The sequence below is a fragment of the Piliocolobus tephrosceles genome, chromosome 11, assembly GCF_002776525.5.
Source record: "Piliocolobus tephrosceles isolate RC106 chromosome 11, ASM277652v3, whole genome shotgun sequence".
NCBI lineage: Eukaryota > Metazoa > Chordata > Mammalia > Primates > Cercopithecidae > Piliocolobus > Piliocolobus tephrosceles.
Window position 1 is genome coordinate 15941375 of NC_045444.1, and position 26531 is coordinate 15967905.

Consider the following 26531-nt stretch of genomic DNA (forward strand, 5'->3'; position numbering starts at 1 on the left):
AAAATGAAGCAAATTATACCATTCTGGACAGGAGTACAGGCAAAGATTCCATGATCAAGGTGGCAAAAGCAAAAAATGACAAATGGGATATAATTAAACTAAAGAGCTTCTGCACAGCAAAAGAAACTATCAGCAGAGTAAACAGACAACCTACAGAATGGGAGAACATTTTTGCAAATTACACATCTGACAAAGGTCTAATATGCAGCATCTATAATGAACTTAAATAAATTTACAAGGAAAAAAAAACAACCCCATTAAAAAGTGCGCAGAAGACCTGAACAATTTTCTAAAGAAGACATATATGTGGCCAATAATCATATGAAAAAAATCTCAACATCACTGATCATTAGAAAAATGCAAATCAAAACCACAGTGAGATACCATCTCATACCAGTTAGAATGGCTATTAAAAAGTCAAAAATTATTCTCACAACATCCCTCCTAAAAAATGAAGGAAAGAGAAAATTTTTTTTAAAATAAATAAAATTAAAAAAAAAAAAAGGTGCTGGCAAGGTTGGAAAGAAAAAGGAACACTTTTACACTGTTGGTGGGATTGTAAACTAGTTCAACCATTATGGAAAACAGTATGGCAATTCCTCAAGGATCTAGAACTAGATGTACCATATGACCCAGCCATCCCACTACTGGGTATATACCCAAAGGATTATAAATCATGCTGCTATAAAGACACATGCACACGTATGTTTATTGCGGCACTATTCACAATAGCAAAGACTTGGAATCAACCCAAATGTCCATCAGTGACAGACTGGATTAAGAAAATGTGGCACATATACACCATGGAATACTATGCAGCCATAAAAAAGGATGAGTTTGCGTCCTTTGTAGGGACATGGATGCAGCTGGAAACCATCACTCTTAGCAAACTATCACAAGAACAGAAAACCAAACACCGCATGTTCTCACTCATAGGTGGGAACTGAACAATGAGATCACTTGGACTCGGGAGGGGGAGCGTCATGCACCGGGGCCTGTCGTGGGGAGCGGGGGGAGGGATTGCATTGGGAGTTATACCTGATGTAAATGATGAATTGATGGGTGCTGACGAGTTGATGGGTGCAGCACACCAACATGGCACAGGTATGCATATGTAACAAACCTGCACATTGTGCGCGTGTACCCCAGAACTTAAAGTATAATAATAAAAAAAAAATTTTTTTTTAAATTCTGTCATAAAAATAAATAAATAAATAAATAAAATTTTTTTAAAAAAGGTGCTGGCAAGGTTGGAAAGAAAAAGAAACGCTTATACTCTGTTGGTGGAAGTGTAAATTAGTTCAACCATTGTGGAAAACAGTGTGGCAATTCCTCAAGAACCTAAAACATAAATATTCAACCCAGCAATCCCACATACCCAAAGGAGTACACATTGTTCTATCATAAAGACACACGCATACGTATGTATGTTCACTGTAGCACTTCACAAAAGTAAAGACATGGAATCAACCTAAATGCCCATCAATGGTAGACTGGATAAAGAATATGTGGTACATACACACCATGAAATACTATGCAGCTAAAAAAAAGAATGAGGTCATGTTCTTTGCAGGAACATGTATGGAGCTGGGGGCCGTTATCCTCAGCAAACCAATGCAAGAACAGAAAACCAATTACTGCATGTTCTCACTTTTAAATAGCTAACGGATACTAGACTTAATGCTTGGGGACAAAATAATCTGTACAACCTCCATGACAAAAGTTTACCTATATAACAAATCTGTACTTGTACCCCTGAACTTAAAGTTAAAAAAAAAAAAGAAAATGAAGCAAATGAATAAACAAGGTGAAAGTTTTGGAAAAGCTGAATTTTAAGGGAAAAGAATCACATTACTTGCCTCAAAACTGAACAACAGTCTCAGGTATAATACTATAAATATCACAGTACTAATGATTTACCTAATAACAATAACTTCACACGTGGGCAGGCTGGAAGAAAAGAGAGTCTAGAAATAACTAATCTAAAAGGGGGCTAGCATTGAAACCACTAACAGTGACATATCAAGAAACAGTTCCATCCATGTTCCTGTAATACCATCACAGTATTTAGAAACCTGGGGGTTAATACCAATAGCAATAACTAAGAGCTAAAGGATGCTCTATAGAACAAAATGGCAGGAGGGTGAAGAGCTGCTAATTTTAAGTCTGTCAGTGTTCTCTGACCTTTAAAGCTGTGTGTATACATCCTTTTTATTTTTTGAGAAACTGCAAAGAAAATGTACCACCAAAAACCTTCACACTCCAGTATACTAGTCTGACCACAATTCCTTATCTTTCTCATGCTCCCTCTTCTGCTACCAATTCACAATTATTATGTGTCAATTTATCATGATCTCCAATCCCTGTGTCCCTCACTATCCCTAGGTAATTCAGCTTTCAGGATTTGCTCCCTCCTCTATGCTGCAATACTTTAATCTCTGCCTTGTCAAAACCTTTTGCTCCTTTCCCACAACTATCTGGGGGAGGGGAGGGGACACTACTGTACAACTGAAAGTTTTGGGTATCTAATCTGCTACCTTGAGTAAAGCTCTCACTAGTCACCCTCTCAATTCCCCTCAACAGTAAATATGAAGTCATTATGCTTCACAAGCCCTCAATTTTACGTCCAATCCCTTCTCCTAGAACATAAGTTTGATTCTACCTCACAAAAAAATTAAAACTATGAACTATGATGATGAACTTCTTCAACTACCTACCTGTGCCTCTGCCCTTCCTAGTTCATTTTCCTGTACCTATTCTTAATTCCTTCCCTCCTGTCACGGGAGTAAGCCCTCTTAAAAATTAAAACTATCTTGAGCTTTATTCTCGTAACTGAATTCTTACTAGTCCACTGTCTTTTTCTTTCATAGCCATCTCTCAGAATGTCCACACTGCTGATTTCTAAACCTTCACCTCTCATTGAGGCAACAAGCTGCTCTAATGTATCACTCCATTGAAACTGTTCCCCTATGATCACCGACAACCTAGATGCTGAAAAACTCCAAGTACTTCTAAGGTTTCCTCTAATGTTACTTCACTGCAGCAACTGGCACTATTTACCTTTCCTTCTTGCAACATTCACTTCTCTCAATTTTATGACCATAATCCTTTAGCTTGGCTTCTACCTCTCTGTCATCTTTAGGATTCTTTGCAGGTTCCACTTACTCAGCCTGTCCATGTGTCTGTGTTGACGAACACCCTATTCTTCATCTTTCTATTCCACAGCCTCTTCTCAGCCAACCTCTTCCTTTGTGCCCCACATATGGTGATGACTTTACAACACCCGAGTATTTGTTTTTGAACATTTTAAAAGATGCATATAATAAATTCATCTGTGTCTATTTCACCTACTCCTCCCCTTCAGTATTACAAATCTCAGTGGATGGCACATTGGGCTGCCCAAGTTACAAACCTGGGAATTATCACAGATTCCTCATATTCTTGCTCCCCTCATATCTAAGCAATTACTAATTATGTTGACTCTATTTTTCTCTCACCTCCTTCCTCATTCTCATTGACCCACAAATACTATTCATCCTTCATCTAAAATACTGTAGTAAAATCACCTGTTTCCAACACAATTCACACCTCTGTTCCAACCCGTCCAAACCAATGCTGTGAGAGTAACCTCCCTAATATGGCAAATAATATCTTCTATGCTTAAAATTTTTGCATGACTACAGAATCCAGCTAACTCCCTTGCATAGCATATCTGCCCTTCAAGACATGGTCCATGAATACCTATCTGGATCCCTCTCCTACCAATCTGTCAAAAATACATATACTCCCCTACCACACAACTGACAAACACCCATTCATCCTTTAAGTCTCAGTTCAACCATTATCTCCTCTGAGATGTTCTCCCAAGCAGACTTAGATGTTCTTTGTTCCTGTGCCCTCACCAGATACATGTACTCATTAAAGCATCTGTAACCCTACCTGTTTAAATATTCATCTCTTTTATTCTTTGAGCTCAATAAGAGCAAGATAAAGTAATTTTTCATCTTTGAATACCCAGTGCTTAATTTAAGCTGGGATCATGAAAATCCAAACCATTTAACATTTGCTGAGTGAATAAACAAAATTTTAAAAATAACTATTATTAACATTAAATAAGCAATATTAGTGATTCTATTAATAAAGTTATAATTCTGATACTAAGTTACCAGAAGAATTTTCCATTATTAAAAGCATGTATTTCTTAATTTAATAAAGCCTTTATGTTGCTAAAACTTCACAGAGAGAAGACTATTTTGCTACTAGTTCTACATTTTAATCGTCAGTTGAAGGTTCTTTGTATAATGGTCATTTTACACAAATGGGGAGGGGGGAGCTTTCTATAACCTTTCCCAAAATATTTTATTTAAATGATTACAAAACTTTACCTGAGGCCACGACTGAGGGAAGAAAAAAAAATTTAAGGGCTCCCCTCTTCCCAAGACCCCCCACATAAGCCCCCATATTAAAAAAAAAAGTTTTTTCTAAATCTACAAAAAATAGCAACAATTTTGTTTGTTTAAACAAAAGCAAATTTTTTTCTTTAAAAATTTCATAAAACTTAATAAAACTTTTCATAAAAACTCAAATGGTTTTATTTTAGTATACTAATAAAAGTTTTTGAGATCAATTCTCTCTGAATATCCATTAATTGATATTTGCTGTTGAGTATTTTTAAACAATTCCATTAAAAAAAAACTTACCTCTGGATGAAAAAAGATTTCAGGTCCCAAAAATCTCTCATAACCAACATCGATAGAAAATTCTTTCTTTGAGATAGCATTGATTCCAGTATACTGTTTAATCCATTTTGACCCATCTGTATCATACTTGTTAAATTCTTTTACTAAATCTGGGCAGACATAACTATAACGCTCCTGAAAAACAAAGAAACAAAAGTATTTTTTTTTGCTTATTATAGGAACAGTAAAAAAGAATGGCATGTTTTCAGTAAATAGAATCAAATTAAAAAAAAAACTCTTCAGAAAATAAAATTAGGAAATTAAGCTGAGAGTAAAATTTATGTTAGGATGTTATCATATGTGTAGTACAAATAAACATACTCATCTCCTACACATATTTTATGACTTTAAATATAAACAATATTTGAGAGATTGGAGAGCTGATTTCTACTTCAGTGTTATTTCCTGAAAATGTTCATTAATGTCATTCAACACTTTCTGTCTCAGTAATAATGAATCTTGTGCTCTAGGTAAGGAGAATAAATAAAATATAGAACTGAAGAATAGGTAATAATTGTGATAACCACACAAATTAATTAGATCCTTAATATCTGAAACAAAACTGATTACAGTCTGAGTAAATAAATGAGCAAAGAAAGAAGGCTAAAAATATAAATTACTCTATTTTGTTGCATATTTGGTTATATGACACCTAAGTAAAAGTTTTCATCAAAAACACTGAAAAATATATTATAGATTGTAACATCATATTTGTAATTTATAAACTCCCAACTGCCAGCCTATATATATATTTTTTTTAAAAAAACCTTCCTTTTCCAGTATTTTTATACATCACAGGCTCCATCCGAGATAGTTGCAAATATTACTAGTAATAATCAAAATACACAAAGAGAAAAAATACTGGAAACAAAAGACATTTGATTACACTATTTGAGGTCTTCTCCAAACCTTGGAAGTGGGAATGACAAAGAACTGACCATCAGTCTTCTCTGGAATAGATTTAAATCTCTGGTGTTTTCTCATTTTGCTTTAATTTTACAGATTTCCCAAAGATGTTGAATCAGTAGCATTCACATTAACTTTTTATATATTTAATTCTTATGCCACCAACTTGGGGTAACTTTTGGCAGTCATTTACTAATTTACTACCTAGGAAATAGTTGATAAATTTTCATTCTTAATAAGCTCTGACGAGCAAGGAAAATCCCATAAACATGCAAAGAGACCCAGGCATGGTGGCTCACATCTAGCACTTGGAGATTCTGAGGCAGGAGGATTGCTTAAGGTCAGGAGTTCACCACCAGCCTGGGCAACATAGCAAGACCTCCATCGCTACAAAAACTTGGCCAGACATGGTGATAGGCACCTGCAGTTCTAGCTACTCAGGAGGCTGAGGCAGGAGGATCACATGAGCCCAGAAGTTTGAGGCTGCAGTGAGCCATGATTGTGCCACTGCACTCTAGCTTGGGTAACAGAACAAGATTCCATCTCTATAAAAAATAAATCAATAAAAATAAGAAATAAAAAATTTAAAAATGTATTAAGTAATTAAAAAAAAAAAAAAACATGCAAAGAGAGACAAATAAGTAAAAGTTACTTTTGCCAGGGCAGTTTTACTTTTCAAAACATGTGAGACCCACTGAAATTTTTTTGGTTATGTGGCAAATAATAAGTTTGAAAGATGATGCTAAAGTATTTTGATAGTTTGCATGAAGCATTGATATAATACTTACATGGCAGAAAAAATTTAAAAAATACTTTAGATAGCCTTCATGTTTTTCTTCTATGTGCCCTATCACTTGAGCTAACACTGCCTCTATACTATAGCACAATGAATCAATTGTATCAAAATAATTTTTATGACAAAAGCTTTTCGAATTAAAATAAAGAATTCAGTGAAGAAATTGAGATGCAAGCACTTTACAGTGAAATAATTATTTTTAATAAAGAGAATCACAAAAGTTTATGGAGAACTCATTTGGTAAAATGTTCTTATATATTACTCCTCTCAAATATAAAATATGAAGAAAATAGACAAACTGTTGTAATAATAATTTTCTTGCAAGAAATACAGAGAAAATATAAATACACTTAAGAGTAATAATTTATAACTGGTTAACAAGATTATTTTAAGTACTGTTCTTCAATTAAAAATTTCTCATGTTAATGTTATAAATGTGACTTTAATTTTTAACTAAATTACACTTCTATCACACTTTTTACCTTTACTGCCTTAGCAGTTTCCAAGGATTGTTCTGGAGGGATTCCTACTTCTCGGTCTCTCAGCAGTTGCTGAATAAAATATGTTATATCTCGTCCTGCAATTGGAATGTGTTTAATACAGCTGCCAATCACATACCCTTCAGCCTAGAGGCGGGAAAAAGATTTCAAATTTACTTTCAATGCTTTGAAAATTAATATAACCTAAAAATATGAACCATTAAAGACCAATTTATCAAGTTAGTGTATTCATATTCTTAAGTACTGTTTTATCCCAGAATTCACCTGTATTCATCAGAAACGGTAACTAAGAATGGCCAGCAACTTGAGATTTATTTTCCCATTGACAGTTTGTAACTATGATTAAAATAACAACACAGAAATAATAAATTTCAAAATATAAATATCAAATGGTTTAGATAGCAGACTTTATATCAGATAGTACTATTTTAAAATCATTTATAATTTCAGTAATTATAATTTAGAATGCATCATAAGAAATTTGACAAAGTGCCTATCATTTTTCTAATGAAGTATGTATCCAGGTTACAGTATGTAACCTGTGAATACATCCAGGTTTATGTATTCACAAACCTGAAGCTTTCCACACACCACCATAATGCCAAATAACTAAATTCTGTAGAACTGATTCACAAATTTACTGATGTGTCAGAAGTATAACAAATAGTGTGGCAAAATTAAATTTCATTAGGAAAGAATATTAAGGATGCCTTCATTGGCCATGACAGAATATTAGGGACTGAACTTACCCTCTCAACTTAAAAAAAGGACAATTTATAAGAAATAAAGGTTTTCAGACATTTGACAATTGGCAGAGTAGGGCAGAGATACTTTCTAAGAAAAGGGAAACAAATAAAGTGAATGTTACAAACACTCTATCCTACTGCCTAGGGAAAGTTACGAGGCCACAACAACGGGAAAGAGAACTAAAACAGAACTGGTCTCATTAAGTTAGGGATATAGAATTTAAAGGTCAGAAAGGCAAAAGTGGCTAAAGTTTATAGGCCAAATTATTGGAGGGGAAGGAGATGCACCAACGGAGAGCTGGGAAGATGTGAAGAGAGTATCTCCTTAACTGAATACTGATCAGCACATTCCTGTGAGGAAACCATCAAGGTGAGAGAAAGAACCTCTAGAAAAAAACAGACAGAACACCCACCCGAGCTCACACATGGCCAGAAATAGTTCCCTATCCCACTAGCCAAAGCTGAAAGATGTTTTCAAACACAAGACATCAAGTAGAGTCCTCAGAGAAATATTGCCTCAAGAATGGGGACAAACCAGTTCTGGACAAAAACCTGTTATGGACCTGCTTAATAACATTTAAAAGAGCCCCTGGTATCTTAACTATGTCCCAGGAAAAAAATCCTAAATACTTACAAAGAACTTCAAAAATACAGCACACAACAGTGGATAGTATACCAGATCAAAAATTAAAAGCATGCAAGGAAGCAGGAAAACACAACACTTGACGAGAAGAAAAATCAAACAATACAGAGGAATGAGAAGGACATTAAAACAGCAACCATATACTTCATATAATGAAGAAGGTCAACAATAAGCATGAGGAAGAGAGAAGTGGAAGACATAAAAAGACCCAAATGGAACTTCTAAAGAAAAAAATACAGTATCTGAAATTTAAACATCTACCAGACGACAAAAAAACACTAGATGACATTACAGTAGACTACACATGAAGAAAAAATAGTGAATTTGAAGAAAGAGCAATAAAAACTATCTGAAAAAATAAAGAAAAAGATTATAAAAAAAATAAATGAACAGAGCATCAGTGACCTTTCAGACACTGTGAAGCAGCCTAATATACATGTGATCAGAGTACCAAAAGGAGAGAAAAGGGGAAGAGAAAAAATATGTAATCAATAACAGACAAAAACTTTCCAAATATGATGAAAATTACAAATCTATATATGCCAGAAGCTCAATGAACCCTAAAGAGAAGAGACAAAGAAAATTTTACTTAGGTACGTCACAATCAAATTGCTAAAAACCAATGAACCAGGAATAAAAAGAAAATCTTGAAGACAGCCACCCAAATAAACATTACATTCAAAGAAACATACACAAGCATAACAGCTGACTTATTTTCAGAAACAAGGTAAGCCAGAAGACAGTGGAGTGACATCTACAGGAGAAAACTGTCAACCTTCTATACCAAGCAAAAATCATCTTTCAAAACTAAAGGAGAATAAAGACTTTTTCAAAAGATGTACAAAAGTTGAAGGAATTCAGAGCCAGTGGATCATCACTATAAGAAATGTTAAAGGATGTCATTTTGACAGAAGGAAAACGATACCAGGTGGCAATGTGGACCTTCACAAAGGAACAGAGAGCACTAGATATGGTATGTGAATTAAAGAACTCTATTTCAAGGCCGGGCACAGTGGCTCACACCTGTAACCCCAGGACTTTTGGGAGGCCAAGGCAGATGGATCGCTTGAGGCCAGGAGTTTGAGACCAGCCTGGGCAACACGGTGAAACCCCATCTCTACTGAAAAACAAAAACAATTAGCCAGGCCTGGTGACGCACATCTGTTATCCAGCTACTCAGGAGGCTGAGGCACAAGAATCGCTTAAACCCAGGAGGCGGAGGTTGAAGTGAGCTGAGATCGCACCACTGCACTCCAGCCTGGGCGACAGAGCAAGACTCTGTCTCCAAAAAGTTATCTTTTAAAGATAAGTTTTTGCTACTGGCTTAATTGTGTTTTTCCTCCCTACCAAATTCCCATGTTGAAGTCCTAACCTCTATCTCAGAATATTACTGTTTTTCGGAGATAAGGTATTCAAAGTAGTATCTAGTTAAAATGAACTCATTAATCCAACATAAGTGGTGTCCTTAAGAGGAGATTCAGGCCGGGCGCGGTGGCTCAAGCCTGTAATCCCAGCACTTTGGGAGGCCGAGATGGGCGGATCACGAGGTCAGGAGATCAAGACCATTCTGGCTAACACGGTGAAACCCCGTCTCCACTAAAAAAATACAAAAAACTAGCCAGGCGAGGTGGCGGGCGCCTGTAGTCCCAGCTACTCCGGAGGCTGAGGCAGGAGAATGGCGTAAACCGAGCTTGCAGTCAGCTGAGATCTGGCCACTGCACTCCAGCCTGGGTGGCAGAGCAAGACTCCGTCTCAAAAAAAAAAAAAAAAAAAAAAAAAGAGGAGATTCAGACAGACATGTATGGGGAGGACTATGTGAAGACATGAAAAGAAGATAGACAGCTAGAAGCCAAGTACTTTATTATGGCAGTTCTAGCAAACTAACACACCACTCAAAATGAAACAAGTTAATAATATATTATTGAGTTCACAACATATAAAAGTAAAATGAATGACAATAAAGGAACAAAGACTAGAGAAGGTCAAAGCTGTTGTATAATTATTTATGAAGTAGTAGAATGTTATTTGTAATTAGACAGTGATAAGTTAAAGATGTTCACTACAACCCATACAACAACCACCACCAAAAACAAACAAATAACAGATACAGCATAGCTAATAAGCCAATAAAGAAGAGAAAATGGAATAATAAAAAATACTCCACTAATTCTAAAGGAGGAAGGAAAAGTAAACAATAAACAGGAATACCCACCCACCCCCCACCACCTTTTCTTTTCTTTTTCTTTTTTTTTTTTTTTGGAGACAGGGTCTCACTCTGCTGCACAAGCTAGAGAAGCTAGAGTGCAGTGGTGAGATCATGGCTCACTGCAGCCTGAACCTCTCCGGCCTCAGGTTATCTTTCCTCCTTAGCTTTCAGAGTAGCTGGGACTACAGGCATGCACCACCATGTTCATCTAACTTTTGCATTTTTTTTAGAGACAGGGTTTCACCATGTTGCCCCCTTGCTGGTCTTGAATTCCTAGGCTCAAGCGATCTTGCCCACCTTGGCCTCCCAAAGTGCTGGGATTACAGGCATGAGCCACCATACCAGCCAGAATACCCCATTCTTAATGTCCTTACTAAAACTCATTCTGTTCCATGTTGATAACTTCTATTCTGAAAATTACCTATTCTAATGATCAAGAAACTGATAGTACTGCTCAGATGTGTAGGTGTTAAGAAAAGACTGAAGAAAGGCAGAATCAGGTCAAATCCTAGCCTCACTACCTATTATTTGTTGACCTTAAACAAGACAATTATTTGCATTTTATTAATGAATAAACTAAGGTACTCAAAGAAAAATATAATATTCATCACAGACTGATTTTCATATTTAAATGAGAATTTTAAGATGAACAATTATTTTATGTACCACTAAGAAAGAAAAATAAACTGCCAAGCAAACTAAAAAAAGCTATCAAATGCTGGACACGTCCTAATTTCCAAGCTTACTAAAATACCTCCCAAGGGCTACATAAAATCTCATATATCCATACAATGAAATATTATTTGGCAATAAAAAGAAATGAAATACTATACATGCTATAACATGAATGAATCTTGAAAATGTTCACCTAAGTGAAAGCACTCAGTCACAAAAGACTACAGTGTTTAACTCTATTTATATAAAATGGCCAGGACAGGCAAATCTAATACAGACAAAAAGTAGATTCATGGTTGCCAGGGGTTAAAGGCATCAAGGGGAAATGGGTGGTGACTGTGAATAGATACAGGGTTCCTTTTCAGGGTGATGAAAGTGTTCTAAAATTGTAGGGATGGATGGACTTTGTGAATATACTAAAAATCAATGAACTGTACACTCTAACCAAGTGAATTATACGGTATATAAATTTTATCTTAATAAAGCTATCATTAAACAATGGCAGTTATTACTAAAACTCTTATGACACATCATGAGGGTGAAAGTGGAGGAGGACCAGGAGTCTAATCCAAAGGTAGTCACCCTGAGGATGTAATCTTTAACAGACATTGCCTCATGCATTAAACACCGGAGTGAGAATAATAAAAAAATAAAAGTTCAAAATAATGTAATTCCTTAAATGATATTCATTATAATATAAAAATTACTTTAAAAGATAAACCTTTCTATATATACCCATTTAATAATAATCAGTATGAATTCTAGTAGTCATTCTGAATTGATTAGGCATAATTTTTTTAAAACCTGATTTATCATTAAGAATTGAAGCACAAAGGCCTTGAAGAAAAATGTTATTTGTGGCAAATAATCTAATGTGATGTATTTTTCTTAATATGCTTTATTAAATACAACCCATAAAGCATCTACTAAAGTTCATGTACTTACAACTAACTGTTACACAGTTACCCTGTATACCAGTCTGAAATCTGTTAATTATGAATAAAAGAGGTCTTCAAATGGTTAACACATATCCAACTGGAAAACAGAATGAAAGCCATTAATATACTTCCATTCCAGATACTGCAATCCATAATTTTCTTAATTGCAGTACAAACCTACAGTAAAAGAAACATTTTGAAATGTTTATAAAATTTTTAAAAGGTGAGCAAAATATAGCTATAACTGAACAAAAGACCAAATTATAGCAAAATTTTAAAGTGCCATATTTAAAGTTTTTTAAAACTAATATTAATTCATATAATTTAACTTTGCCAGATGTGTTATTTTATGTTCTGTTCAGTAACTATAAAATAACATAGCCTTACCACAGGAATGACATGAGTGACACCATCTCCACTGTCTATTACCGTACCAGTCAACGTCCGTTCTCCTACTTGTCTTGAGGTCCAAGATGCAGCTAAGGCAAGAACAGCCTTGAGCACAAAGAAAGAAGGCAAAAAAACAAAAAAAAACAAAAAAACAAAGAGTTAATCGAAAAAAAAAAAAAACTAGTTTCCTGGAGTACTTTATTCAATTTTAAATGTAGTTATCTGTGGAAAGAAAATACATAAAATTAATTTTGTATTATGCAATAAAACAGCTCACTCCCTACATTTTACTAAGACAAACTTACAGGTGTGCATTTGCTTTTAGGAGCATGTTTTATAAGATTTACATATTTTATAAAGGCTATTTCTGTCCTAAAGCTAAAAATGTGGAAGATTGCATTAAATAGTATAGAACTAACTTGCCAGAACTTAAACTATGTCCACCTGGGCTGGCCTGTTACAAACTGCAATGTAAGGCGAAAAGTACACAACCACCCAACTTTCAGTTATTCAATACATACATGGCTATGAACAACTATTACTAAAAGATTACCTTCAAATTTTTTTTATTTTTATTTTTTGAGACAGAATTTCTTTCTGTCACCCAGGACTGGAGTGCAGTGGAGCAATCTCGGTTCACTGCAACTTCCACCTCTTGGGTTCAAGCAATTCTCTGCCTCAGCCTCCAGAGTAGCTGGGATTACAGGCACCCACCACCATGCACGGCTAATTTTTTTATTTTCAGGAGATACAGGGTTTCACCATCTCGGCCAGGCTGATCTTGAACTCCTGACCTTGTGATCCACCCGCCTCAGCCTCCCAAAGTGCTGGGATTATAGGGCGTGAGCCACCGTGCCAGGACAACCTTCAAATTTTTTTAAGGCAACATGTGTTTAGGACTATATGACACAGAGAAAACGCCATCGCACACTTCCAAATACTACTATAATTTAATTACAGAGCAAAGTTGATAAAATTTTTCTATGAAAAACCCTGGCACAGACAATGCAACACAATTCTTCTAAGTGTGAGAACACAATTCTTCTAAGTGTGAGAATTAAGAAATTAACATAGCTCGTTTTTTAAAAACTAAATTTCTTATAATCCAAGACTCAAACAAAGTATATGACTAATAATTAAAAACAACTAAACTTATACTGGCCTTATTTTACCTACGTGGACTATAATAGCTAAAAGGGACCTAGAAAGCTATCTAGGTCACCCTCCTATCTGAACACAAGATCATATTAACACAATCACCATAGGCTAACAGAACTAAACATTATTTTTTGACAATCCGACAATGAAAAATTCCATCCTAATACTAGTTGTGTATATATATACACACACACACACAGAGTTTAGACTTCATTATGAGATAGCCTTCCTTTATAAGTAAATTCAAAACTATCTACAACCAAGAATTACCTCTGATCACTTTTACAAGTCTTCTGTAAACAGTTAAAGTCCCAAACTAGAATAGATATGCATCGGCACATCATGTTACAGAAATGTTATCAACTACTGAACATCAATAAAACAGAACAGAGATTAAATAATGAAATTAAGACCACTCAGAGGCCACTAAGGAAATCACTGAAATACCAAATTACAACTCCAGAGGAATGAAACAAAGCTCATGATGCCAGTGTTTTAAAGTAAGCTATACCTGACAATATGGTTAAACATAAGTTTATTATATTTAATATAACATGAGAAGTAAAAACTCCCAAGTGAAAGATGATTCCTCCCAACTCCTCACTTTATTCAGATTCTAAGAACTAAAAAAGGGCCTCCCACTCAAGACTGAATTCTTCTATAAAGATCATGACAGGTGTATGTGACTCCTTAAATATTTTTAGCAACGGAGAACTAAAAAGGCAGTTCATTAAATTTATGGATTGCATTAAACATTAAAAAGTTCTTTGCTATCCAAGTTAAAATATTCATCCATAATTATCATTTATTGATTCTGTGTACCCTGGAGTTACAAAAACCCGTGTGATCCCAACAAAGAGCAAAGTCAGACAGACCTCAGCTGCCTGGTATCACAGCTAACCATTTAACTCTGAATAAGGTGCCTTCCAACTTTAGTTTTCTTCCTCCACAAAAAAACAGAAACAAAAATATCTACATTTAATAGAAATAATGAATTAATACACATATAAAGCATTTGTGTTATGTCAGGTATTGCCTTTGCTACAAGGAAAAAAAAAATGAGGTAAGCTCTGATCCTAAGGGGTGGGAGAGAAGCTGTTCCATATATATAAATGTACAAATTAAGAGAAGTGAAATATTAGGGTGTCAAATATACCTAAAGATAAGTCAATCAAAAATACTATAACAAAGGAAAAAAAGATGCATAAGGATAAATGATAAAGGATTATTTACAAGGATAAATAAATATATATACAATGTTCCTGTCATGGAGTAAGCATTCAACAAATATTAGTTCCTTTATTTCTGTCCTATGAAAGTCCTTGAAATACCCAAACACCATTAACTTACTTTTTTAACACTTCTCTTTTCCTGACTAAATATCTCCACTTCCCATAATATTACTTCTAAATTAACAATTCAGGAGAGAAGTATAACATGCTTTGACATTACGTTTAAACCTTTGTAGGGGGGGGAAGGTACGTATTTTAGGCAGCAAATTAAACTAGGTTAAAATTTAAGAATCAAACTTAGATAAATATGAACTTGCTTACCTGCACAGCAATGTACAAGCCTGGAACATTGAAAGACTCAAACATTATTTCAGCAGTATATTCCCTGTTTTCTGGAGTATTCAATGGAGGTTCAGTCTATTGAAATAACATTTTAAATAGATAATATCAGATTATTTTGATAACTTTCTTGACAATTTTAAAATGAGAAGTAATTTTTTCAAACATTTTATTTAAAATGCATTAAATTTACAAGTAAAAAGACACAGAGATCAAAGGAAAACAATAGAGAATTCAAACATATCCATACATATCTGAAAACAATATGGTAATTCACATTAAAAAAAAAAAAAAAAGCCCTGAATGCCTGTATCATACCACTCTCATACAGATTAAACATTAAAAAGAAATGAAGCAGGGAGAGAGAGGGTTGCAGGTAGGGAAAAGGTGGTCCAGTCAAATCATCCTTTAAATATGGTAATGACAAACCTCCAGAAAAAACATCGATGGTATTTGCCGCAGGAGAGCCCTCATCTAAGTAACGCTTTTAGAAGAATGTCCCCGAACTATATAGGATTACAGTAAACAAGCCGAGATTCTACAGATCTAATGGTATAGTTTTCTGAAAAACGTTATATTAATTTACCTGTTAAGAGTATAGAATCAAGATGTTTGCAGAGCACTCTTCTGTTTAAGTTATGTGACCGCATACATCACTTAGAAACCTCATAGGTTAAGTCTGGGACAGAAGGCACTCTAAAGAGGCAAGAAAGGACTCAGAGATCTGGCAGTGTCAGACTTCATATTTCACCTATGCCTCATGATCACTTAAATTGTTTCAATTTTTAAAGATTGACACTGGGTAAGACCTCTGATTCTTGTGAGTCTGACTGACAATCTAATCCTCTGTGGTATCTCAAATACTTAAATGTAAAAGAAAAATTTTTTAATTTAAAAGATACGGAATTTTCTTTTTGACCTTAAGGTAAGGAATAATTCCTTAAATTTGTGAAGCACAAATCACAAAGAGAAAAAGTGATAAAACTTGAATCCATTAAAAATTATATCTTTTTAAAATTATTATTTCAAAAGAAATATAAAGTAAAACAACTAAGTACACTGTTACCTTACATAAAACCTTTATAAGCTAAACTCCCTGCGGTGTTTAAACTTATTTAGAAGAGTTCTGGAGCTATGTTTAAAAGTCTGGAGATAATTTACTGATGAATACATACAACATTAAGTAAACTAAAAACCAAGGCAGTTAAATTATAAACTCCAAGAAAAAAAAATCTACATAAAAGATAATCAGAGGGCCCACCAAGGAAAATATACAAATAGCTAATAAATATAATCATACATGAAAGACTGCTCAACTATAATCAGTTATCAGAAAATGAAAATTAAAATTAAAAGCAAATGAAAAATCTTTACACACCCACTAGAATGGCTAAAATTTAAAAGACTGACAAGCCAGCAGCGCAGTGGCTCACACCTATAATTTCAGCACTCTGGGAGGCTGAGGTGGGCAGATTACTTGAGGCTAGGAGTTCAAGACCAGCCTGGCCAACATGGCAAAATCCTGTCTCTATTAAAATTACACAAGTTAGCCAGGTGTGGTGGTGCATGCCTGTAATCCCAGCTACTCAGGAGGCTGAGGCACAAGAACCACTTCAACTTGGGAGGCGAGGAGGTTTCAGTGAGCCAAGGTCACACCACTGCACTGCAGCCTCAGTGACAGAGCAAGATGCTGTCTCAAAAAAAAAAAAAGTATAAAAGATTGACAAGCCAAATGTTGAATAGAGCAACCAGATTACTAATGCATCACTGGGGGGTGTGCAAAAAGGTTCAACACCTTGGGAAAAGTTTCCACGAGTTTCCCTAAAAAAAAAAACCAATCGTGTACCTACCCTATGATGCTGCAATTCCATACCTACATATTTAGACAAGAGAAATGAAAACATATGTCCACAAAAAGTCTTGTAGAAGAAGGTTCACAATGGTCAAACTATTTTATTATAACCAAAAACAGAACTAAGCCAGGCATGGTGGCAGCACTTTGAGAGGCCATGGCGGGAGGATCTCTTTGAGCCCAGGAATTCAAGACCAGCCTGGGCGACAAAGTGAGACCCCATCTCTAAACCAGAACACATCACCCAGGTGTGGTGGCCCAGGCCTGTGTGTCCTAGATACTCAGGAATCTGAGCTGGGAGAACTGTTTGAGCTGCGAGGTCAACACTGCAGTGAGCCATGATTGGTCCACTGTATTCCAGCCTGAGCAACAGAGCAAAACCCTGTCTTAAAAAACAAAAAGGAAAAAAAGAGAAAAACAAGAAATAGCCCAGGTGTTCATCAACAGGAAAATGGATGAAGTGAGGCAAATTTATTCAATGGAATACTACCCAGCAACAAAAAGCAACAAATCACCAGTATATGCAACAACATGAATCAATCTCCAGATTATGCTAAGTGTTTCACCAAAACGCACATATTGCGTGATTCCATTATTTGACACTCAAACATGGGCAAAACTAATCTCAGATGAAAAAGAAAAACAGTGGTTGTCACTAGGGCATAGGGGCAGAGAAAACTTTCCACGCTGAAAGTAATTTCTCTTTATCTTGGTAAGAGTTTAGGTTACACAGATGTATGTATCTGACAAAGACTGGAAATCCACATCATGCATCCTGTAGGTCAAATATAGCCCACCACCTGTTTTGGTAAAAAAAAAAATTTATTGGAACACAGACATACCTATGAATTTAAGTATTGTCTATGGCTGCTAACATGCTACAACAGCACAGCTGAGTAGCTGTGACAGGGACCATTGTATAAAAATGAACTAAGTTTCCTCAGAGACTTTATCCCCTGCAAAGCCAAAAATATTTGCTATCTGCTCCTTTAGAAAGTTTGCCAATCCCTGGTCAAAATCTACTGAACGGTGCAGATCAGTGATTTTATGATATGTAAATTTTATATGAAAAGAATAACCATACACAAATGATAGCTGTAGTTGATGAAATACGTGCTAAAGTATTTAGGGGTCAAATGACTCCCATTTGAAACTCACTTTGAAGTGATTTAAAAACTAAAATGAAGTGACAGATGGATAGACGTCATGAAGCAATTATAGCCAAATGTTAAGGTTAATCATTGAATCTAGACTGTGGGTGTATGAGTGTCCATAGTATGGTTCTTTCAACTTTATAGTCCATCAAAATCACCATAAGACACAGAATATTGATTTAACCAAAAAGTGTGATATAACTACAATGTGAGGAAGGGGAAAGGACAGTTATTTTGTGTTGAGGGAGAGAAAAGGAAAAAAGGGAAATTCTCATTTTTCCTATTAGGAAGTTGATAAATAATGGATAATATTTTTAAAAACATAAGAAATAAAAGAAACACATTAAATTTATAAGATTACTACCAGGGCAAACTATTTTAAAAATTGAAAATGTTTGCCTCCAGGGAATATGAATCAAAGGTTGGGAGAGGTAAGAAAGGAAAGCGTTATTTTGTTGTTTTAAATCTTATAAAGGCATTTGATTTAAGTTATGAACATGCATTGCTTTAATAAAAAGACATTTAAAAATTAAATCATATTGTATCTTGGTTATGAAGAAATACCAATGATATAATAATCAGACTAATTTTTTAAAAGCAAAAAGGAAATGCCACAGGTTTCCAACATTTTTCTGAACCTTACTGCTCCTATCATAAAGATCAGATATTAATTACCAAAAGCACTTCTTAAGTGTTTAAAATGTGGTGCTTTGACATACTACTATTCTCCTGTAGCCATAACTAGATGGTCTTAAAGATGATACAGCTTTATTATAAAGTCATTTAGACATATGACAATTTAATAACCAAAGTATACCAAAGAAGTGTGATGAAAACGTTCTCATTAAGTGTATTCAAAAATTTCCTCAGTGAAATTATAATTTGTAACTTACCAAAAGAAAATAATGGTCTTCAGGTTCTGCCCTTAAATACTTAAAGATCACTTGCTCCATAAACCTTTCCATTAAGTCCCAATCTTCAACTATACCATGGCGGATTGGCCACTATCAAAACAAAAAGGGAAATACAAATTAAATCTTATTAATATAAAAAATAAATAAAACTACAAAAAAGGAAATATTAGATCATTAGTGGATATTAGATGAGGATATATTTTCTTAGGTGCGATACTATAGACCATCCTTAAAAGATGTGTACTTAAGGATTTAAAGATAAATTAGTTCAACAACACACTGTCAGACAGATGGCTCAATAAAAACCAAGTAAATATGTCAAAATGTTAAAAACTGTTAAATCTAGATGAAAAGTCATTGTACTAGTCTTTCCAGATTTTAAAAGTTTTCTAATAAAAGGTAAGTTAGCTTACAAAAATTAATCCTAAAAAACTAAACTTTATCACAATTTCCTTAATTTTTAATCCATTAGGTCATTAACAAGTATTTGTTGTATGCCAAATATAAAAAGTGCACCTGGTAGGTACATACCTGGAATAATCATAAGAATCAAGCACATAAAATTTTATAAGAAAAGTTGTATAAATGTGTAAGAGTCATGCTTCCAAAATTGTGTGCCAAGATACCTACTATGATGTGGATGTGGTGTGTTCCCACCAAAACTCATGTTAAAATTTAAAATTTAATTGCCAGTGTTACAGTATCAAGAGGTGGTGGGGCCTTTAAGAGGTGATCAGGTCATTAGAGGAATGAATGCAGCTCTCAGCAGGACTGAGTTAATTCTCCAGAGAGTTGAAGGCAGGCTGTTATAAAGTAAGGCTGTCCCTTGTATTTTGTCCCTTTCCTCTTCCATTCCCCAACATCCTATGAAGCAGTATAACGTCCTTACCAGAGGTCGATCAGATGTGGCCAACTCATCTTGGACTTCCTCACCTCCAGAACCATGAGCCAATTTACCCCTTTTCTTTATAAATTACTCCATCTCAAGTATTCATTATAGCAAGAGAAAATGAACTAAGACAGCACCCCCGTGTAGTATCATAAATTCACAAGGGCACCACAAAGTTATTTTAAATTTTCCAGGGAAATACAGTGTTACTCAACATCAGTTGGACACTGCATGATCTTACAAGTCACAGTAAGTCAGTTTCAACAATAAATCATACTATTATATATTCCTTTTTTTTTTTTTTTTTTTTGAGGCGGAGTCTCGCTCTGTCGCCCGGACTGGAGTGCAGTGGCCGGATCTCAGCTCACTGCAAGCTCTGCCTCCCGGGTTTACGCCATTCTCCTGCCTCAGCCTCCCGAGTAGCTGGGACTACAGGTGCCCGCCACCTCGCCCGGCTAGTTTTTGTATTTTTAGTAGAGACGGGGTTTCACCGTGTTAGCCAGGATGGTCTCGATCTCCTGACCTCGTGATCCACCCGTCTCAGCCTCCCAAAGTGCTGGGATTACAGGCTTGAGCCACCGCGCCCGGCCTATATTCCTTTCAATGACATTATTTCTTGGAGAAGTTGATTTGTCAGCAGTTGCTGGGATAAAAACCAAGTTATCACATAAAATAACATCGATGTAAAACAAGACATCAGGGTGGCAATGTCCCATCTGATTCCAGGTTTGAGAAGTTGTTCAGTGCCTAAGCAGCCTAACAGAAATGTGATTACTCAGCAGTAAAAAAATAATATTTCCAATTTAAGTGTCCTATTTTATTTCACGTGGCTACTAAGTTGCCTAGACCTAGGTATTTAATAAGCAGAACTATTTGACATTTCTTTTGATCTAGGTGGCACAGTGAAAAATGTTACTGAGACACTAATGGCACTGAGAAAGTTTGTGAACCTCTGCAACTGAATATAGTTCCATGAACATAATACACATTCAAAACCTAAAGTTAAACAAATTAATGAACAAATAAACATCCTGCAGTATCAATCCCTAACATCTACTTCTTACTCTAGTTTCCACACTACTTTTTAAGGCATTATATTTATAAAATGACTTCTACTCCCCAGTTTGCTTTAAGGAAGGGAAAAATTGCGGTTTACTGTATCATTCAATTTTTAACATTATTGGAAGTTTACAAATTTAAATGTTTTAAGTATTATTTATTCACCAATTATTACTGTGTACCTACTATAAGCCATTGGCACAAATGGTAAGGACACAGACATCCTGCACACACAAAAACTCAGTCTAGTAAAAGAAATATATACGAACAAATATTATATTACAGGTTTTTTAAAAAATAAAGTTCTGACCGGGCATGGTGGCTCATGCCGGTAATCCCAGCACTTTGGGAGGCCAAGGCAGGCAGATCACCGGAGGTCAGGAGTTTGAGATCAGCCTGGCCAACATGGTGAAACCTCTTCTCCATTAAAAAAAACAAAAATTAGCCAGGCATGGTGGTGCATGCTTATAATCCCAGCTACTCAGGAGGCTGAGGCAGTAGAATCACTTGAACCAGGGAGGCAGAGGTTGCAGTGAGCCAAGATCACTCCACTGCACTCCAGCCTGGGTGACAGAGTGAGACTCTGTCTCCAAAAAAAAAAAGTCAGCATGATGGCTCACGCCTGTAATTCCAGCACTTTGGTGGTTGAGGTGGGTGGATCATGTGAGGTCAGGAGTTCAAGACTAGCCTGGCCAATACGGTGAAACCCCATCTCCAATGAAAATACAAAAATCAGTCAGGTGTGGTGGCAGGCACCTATAATCCCAGCTACTGGGGAGGCTGAGGCAGGAGAATCTCTTGAATCCGGGAGTCAGAGGTTGCAGAGAGCCAAGATCACATCACTCTACTCCAGCCTGGGCAACAGACTAACACTCTGTCAAATAAATAAATAAATAAATGGTTCCTTGAACAAGATGACCACCTTGTCTTGTGAGATAAAAGGTTTCAATGAGGAGGTCATATCTGAGCTGGGTCTTAAAAAAGTAACATTCTCAGTTTTGCTTTCTGGTTTTTTTTTTGACAGGGGAATGAGAGGTATGGAGGACCTTGTGGAGAACAGAAAAAGATGTATAGAAAGACAAACACTGCATGGTATACAAAAACAAAAGTGAAGGTATCAATGAGAAATGTATGTGCCAAAAGGTTTAAAGAAAGGTATGTAGGGAGATATACCAGTTCTAGATCAAAGGGACTAGATCATCAAAAATTTGCCTTGCATTTAGGTTTTATTCTATAAGAAATAAAACAGCATAGAAACTTATAAGAACAGCTTTAATATTTAGGAAGACTATTATAGCAGCACTGGGAAAGCTCAAATGAAGCTTAACAGAACCAGAACCAAGTGAGAACAAGAGTACCAATAGTGGTATGGATGCTATTGGGCCACACTGAAGATTTCTCAGTCAATAAGAATAAGAAAGGGTGGGGCATGGTGGCTCACACCTATAATCCCAGCACTTTGGGAGGCCAAGGTGAGAGGATGGCTTGAGCCCAGGAGTTTGAGACCAGCCTAGGCAACGTAGTGAGACTTTGCCTCTACAAAAAAAAAAAAAAAATTAATTAGCCAGGTGTAGTGGCACACACCTGTAGTCCCTGCTACTCAGGAGGCTGAGGTGGAAGAATCACTTGAGCCCAGTGGGTCAAGGCTGCAGTGAGCCAAGATCTCACCACTGCATTCCAACACGGGCAACAGGACAAGACATCTGTCTCGAAAAAAAGTCAGAAGATACCAATAGGTTTCTAGCTTTGAAGTTAGAATGGACAAGATTCATTAATCAAAACATAAAAATTGTGTTTTTTCTGATCTTGGAATAAACAAGAGTGGAGTACATATAATACATTTTGTTTTAGATATATTAAAACTCAAGAGCCATGAAATAGGTAGGTAAAGATGTAGTCAAGGAACTGAAAGTAGAGATCTAGTCTGTGGTTGCAGACAAAGGAATGGATGAGATCACCTAGAGAAAGTCTTTAATGAAAGAAGAAAAGATTAAGTCACACCATTTTACAAGAGAAAAAAAAAAGAAAAGAGAACTGAAGGCAGTGCCTGGAGAAATCAACATTTGAGTAGTGGGTAAAGGAGAAATCAGTGACAATAGAAATAACAAATAAAAACAAACAAAACAAATATTCCATGTTAGGAAGAGAATCATCAGAGTAATTCTGTGAAACAAAGACAAATCAAAAAGGATGAAAACTGTTACATATAATGGGATTTAACAAAGAGCATATCAAATATCTTGAGACTCACTAAGAAGTGTCGTTTTAAAAGGAAAGAGAAAGATAGCTAAATTGCTGAAGACAGAAGGTAGGAATAAAGATTGAGAGAAGTTTTGTTCTGGTTTGTCTGCAGCACTTGGAAGACTTGAAAATGTGTTTAAAATGAGTGGACAGAATCATTGGAAAGGAACTCTGGCCTCTTGACTGACTGACTTCTCAATGTATCTCTTTTGCATTTTGGCCAGTATAGATTTTATATCATCATCACTATCACCTCTCAATCCCTGAAATGCAGGTATACCCTTCTCTGATCACAACCTCTTATTATTCTAGCATACTCAACCACCTCAGGAGATCTCTTCTGAACACCAATCAAGACTTTCGGTCCAGTGATTGCTTTAATTATTCCCTAGCCATCAATACACACAGTCTAGATTTTGACCCATCACTTTTGTTTCATATATCCTTTTTTCATCCCGTCTACCCAAATCCAACCCAGCATATGTCCCTGACATAAACTTGCCTATATCCAGAATACTGATTATACTGCAGAAACATTTGTAACTGGGGTGCTAAAACTAAGAATTCATAATCATTATTCTCAAATGGACCTAACCTTGCCTGGCAAGACTTTGCTCCTCTGTTCATCTTTACTCTCCACAATGATGATTTTCAATGCTTCCCCTGCCACTCAGATTTCACCTTCTCCCCACATCCATTCCATGACCAGCAGATGATGTCACTACATATTTCACAGAAGCAGCAGAAGCCAACAGTCAAGAATTCAATCTGTAAAATGGATTCCACAGTCTTTTTTCTCATTTACTTCCATTGTAATGTAAGATATTCCTCATGTCAATTCAGTCATCTGTGTTCTTGATCTCATCCCTCCAGCTTTTTCAGAGACCTTGATTATACCTTATCTTTCCTGCTGCTTTAATCTCTTTCTAAAAGTTCTTTCATATTAGCACTCAGACAAGTCTTCCATCTTAACCTTGAAATGTGTCTCTTCATCTCTCTCCCACCCAATCACAACTGAAACTCAATGAACAGTACTCTTACTGTTACATTTTTCCTGGTCTATCACTCAGAAGACTACTTCCATCTAGCCCAACTACTCTTCTAAAACTATTCTCATTCAGGTTACAAATGACCACCTTGGAGCTAAAGACAGCAAATTATCTGTGGGCTCTAGCTCATCTCAGCACCATTCTACAGTGTTTACCTCTACATATCTACCCACGCATTCTCAGTCTCTTTCACAGACTTTTCCTCCTCTACTCAAACCTAACTGGCACACTGCTCAAGCTCTGTCTTAGTTCTCTTCCCCTGTGATATGTTCCCCTAGGTAATCTCATCCCCTCTAAGGTAACTGGCACCTTCTGAATCTCTGTCTCCAGCTCTGCCTTGTTTCTTAGCTCCAAAATCCACATATTTGACTCTAACAAAATCTCAGATGTCTCACAGGTACCTCAAACAGAATGTGTTCAAAATTAAACTTATTTTCTCCTCTGTATACTACTGCAGTCAAAAGTGTTTCTCATTATGAAACAAGACCTCTGGCTCTCACCTTATACAAAAATCAACTCAAAATGAATTAAAGATTTAAATCTAAGACCCAAAACTATAAAAGCACTAGAAGAAAACTTAGGGGAAACTTCTCACAACATTGCTATGGGAAAAGATTTTACAAATATAACTTCAGAAACACAGGCAACAAAAGCAAACATAGACAAATGGGATTATATTAAACTAAAATGCTTCTGTGAGGAAACCCATCACAAAAGGAAAATACAAGTTATGGAATGGGTCAAAATGCCTGCAAACTGTACATCTGACAGGGGATTAATATCTAGAATATATAAGGAACTCAATTCAACAGCAAAAAAAAAAAAAAAAAAAACTGATTTTTTAAAAGGGCAAATAATCTAAATAGACATTTCTCAAAAAGAAGTCACACAAACGGCCAATAAATACATGGAAAAAAAAGTCCAACATGACTAATCATCAGGAAAATGCAAATCAAAACCACAAAGAGATATCATCTCACCACAGTTAGAATGGCTATTATCCAAAAGACAAAAAAAAAAAACAAATGCTGGCAAGGATGTGGAGAAAAGGGAACTCATATATACTGTGGAGGGAATGTTAACAGGTAAAGCCACTATAAAGCATAGTACAGAGGCTCCTCAAAAAACCACAAATAGAACTACCATATGATCCAGCCATCCTACTATTGGGTATATAGCCAAAGGAAAATAAAGTACTATATCAGAGATACCTGCACCCTCATGTTTATTGCAGCACTCTTCACAACAGCCAAAATATGAAATCAACCTGAGTGTTCATATGGATATGTGCAGTATATATGCACAATACTATTCAGCCATAAAAAAAGAGTGAAATCCTGTCATTCCTGGAACACAGATGACCTAAGAAGACATTATGTGAAATAAGCAAAGACCTAAAAGATAAATATTGCATGTTCTCATTCATGTGCAAAAGCTAAAAAAATTGATTTCATGTAAGTAGAGAGTAGAAAAGTGGTTACTAGAGGCTGGAAAGGGGAGGGGAAAGAAGGGAATAGGGAGAGCTTGAATAAAGGATACAAAATTACAGCTGGATAGGAAGAATAAGTTCTAGTGTTCTATAGCACTATAGGATGACTACAGTTAATTTATTATATATTTTTAGATAGAACAGAGAATTCTGAATATTCTCAACACAAAAAATAAATGTTTGAGGTAAATATGCTACTTAAATTGACTTGATCACCAAACACTGTACATATCAAAACATCAATACGTACTCCATAAATATGTACAATTATTATATGTCAAGTAAAAATTTTTCAAAAGCCAGGTGCAGTGGCTCATGCCTGTAATCCCACACTTTGGGAGGCCAACGTGGGAGGGTCACTTGAGCCCAGGAGTTTGAGACCAGCATGGTCAACAGAAGGAGACCCCATTTCTACAAAAAATAAAATAAAAGGCCGCATGCAGTGGCTCACACCTGTAATCCCAGCACTTTGGGAGGCCAAGGTGGGCAGATCACCTAAAGTCAGGAGTTCAAGGCCAGCCTGGCCAAATGGTGAAACCCCATCTCTACTAAAAATACAAAAATTAGTAGGGCATGGTAGCACATGCCTGTAATCCCAGCTACTCAGGACACTGAG

At 35.8% G+C, this 26531-nt stretch overlaps 1 protein-coding gene across 1 annotated transcript in view; it reads right to left on the minus strand.

Moving 5' to 3' along the window:
• Nucleotides 1–26531, minus strand: part of ACTR3 (actin related protein 3) — a 73780-nt gene that overhangs the window by 16650 nt on the left and 30599 nt on the right. Inside the window, exons 4-8 of the mRNA XM_023195902.2 lie at nucleotides 19168–19278; nucleotides 15251–15346; nucleotides 12537–12644; nucleotides 6924–7067; nucleotides 4701–4874 (exon numbers count right to left, since the gene is read on the minus strand). Of these exons, the coding sequence (XP_023051670.1) occupies nucleotides 4701–4874; nucleotides 6924–7067; nucleotides 12537–12644; nucleotides 15251–15346; nucleotides 19168–19278 (633 nt within the window). The remainder of the gene's footprint in view (nucleotides 1–4700; nucleotides 4875–6923; nucleotides 7068–12536; nucleotides 12645–15250; nucleotides 15347–19167; nucleotides 19279–26531) is intronic.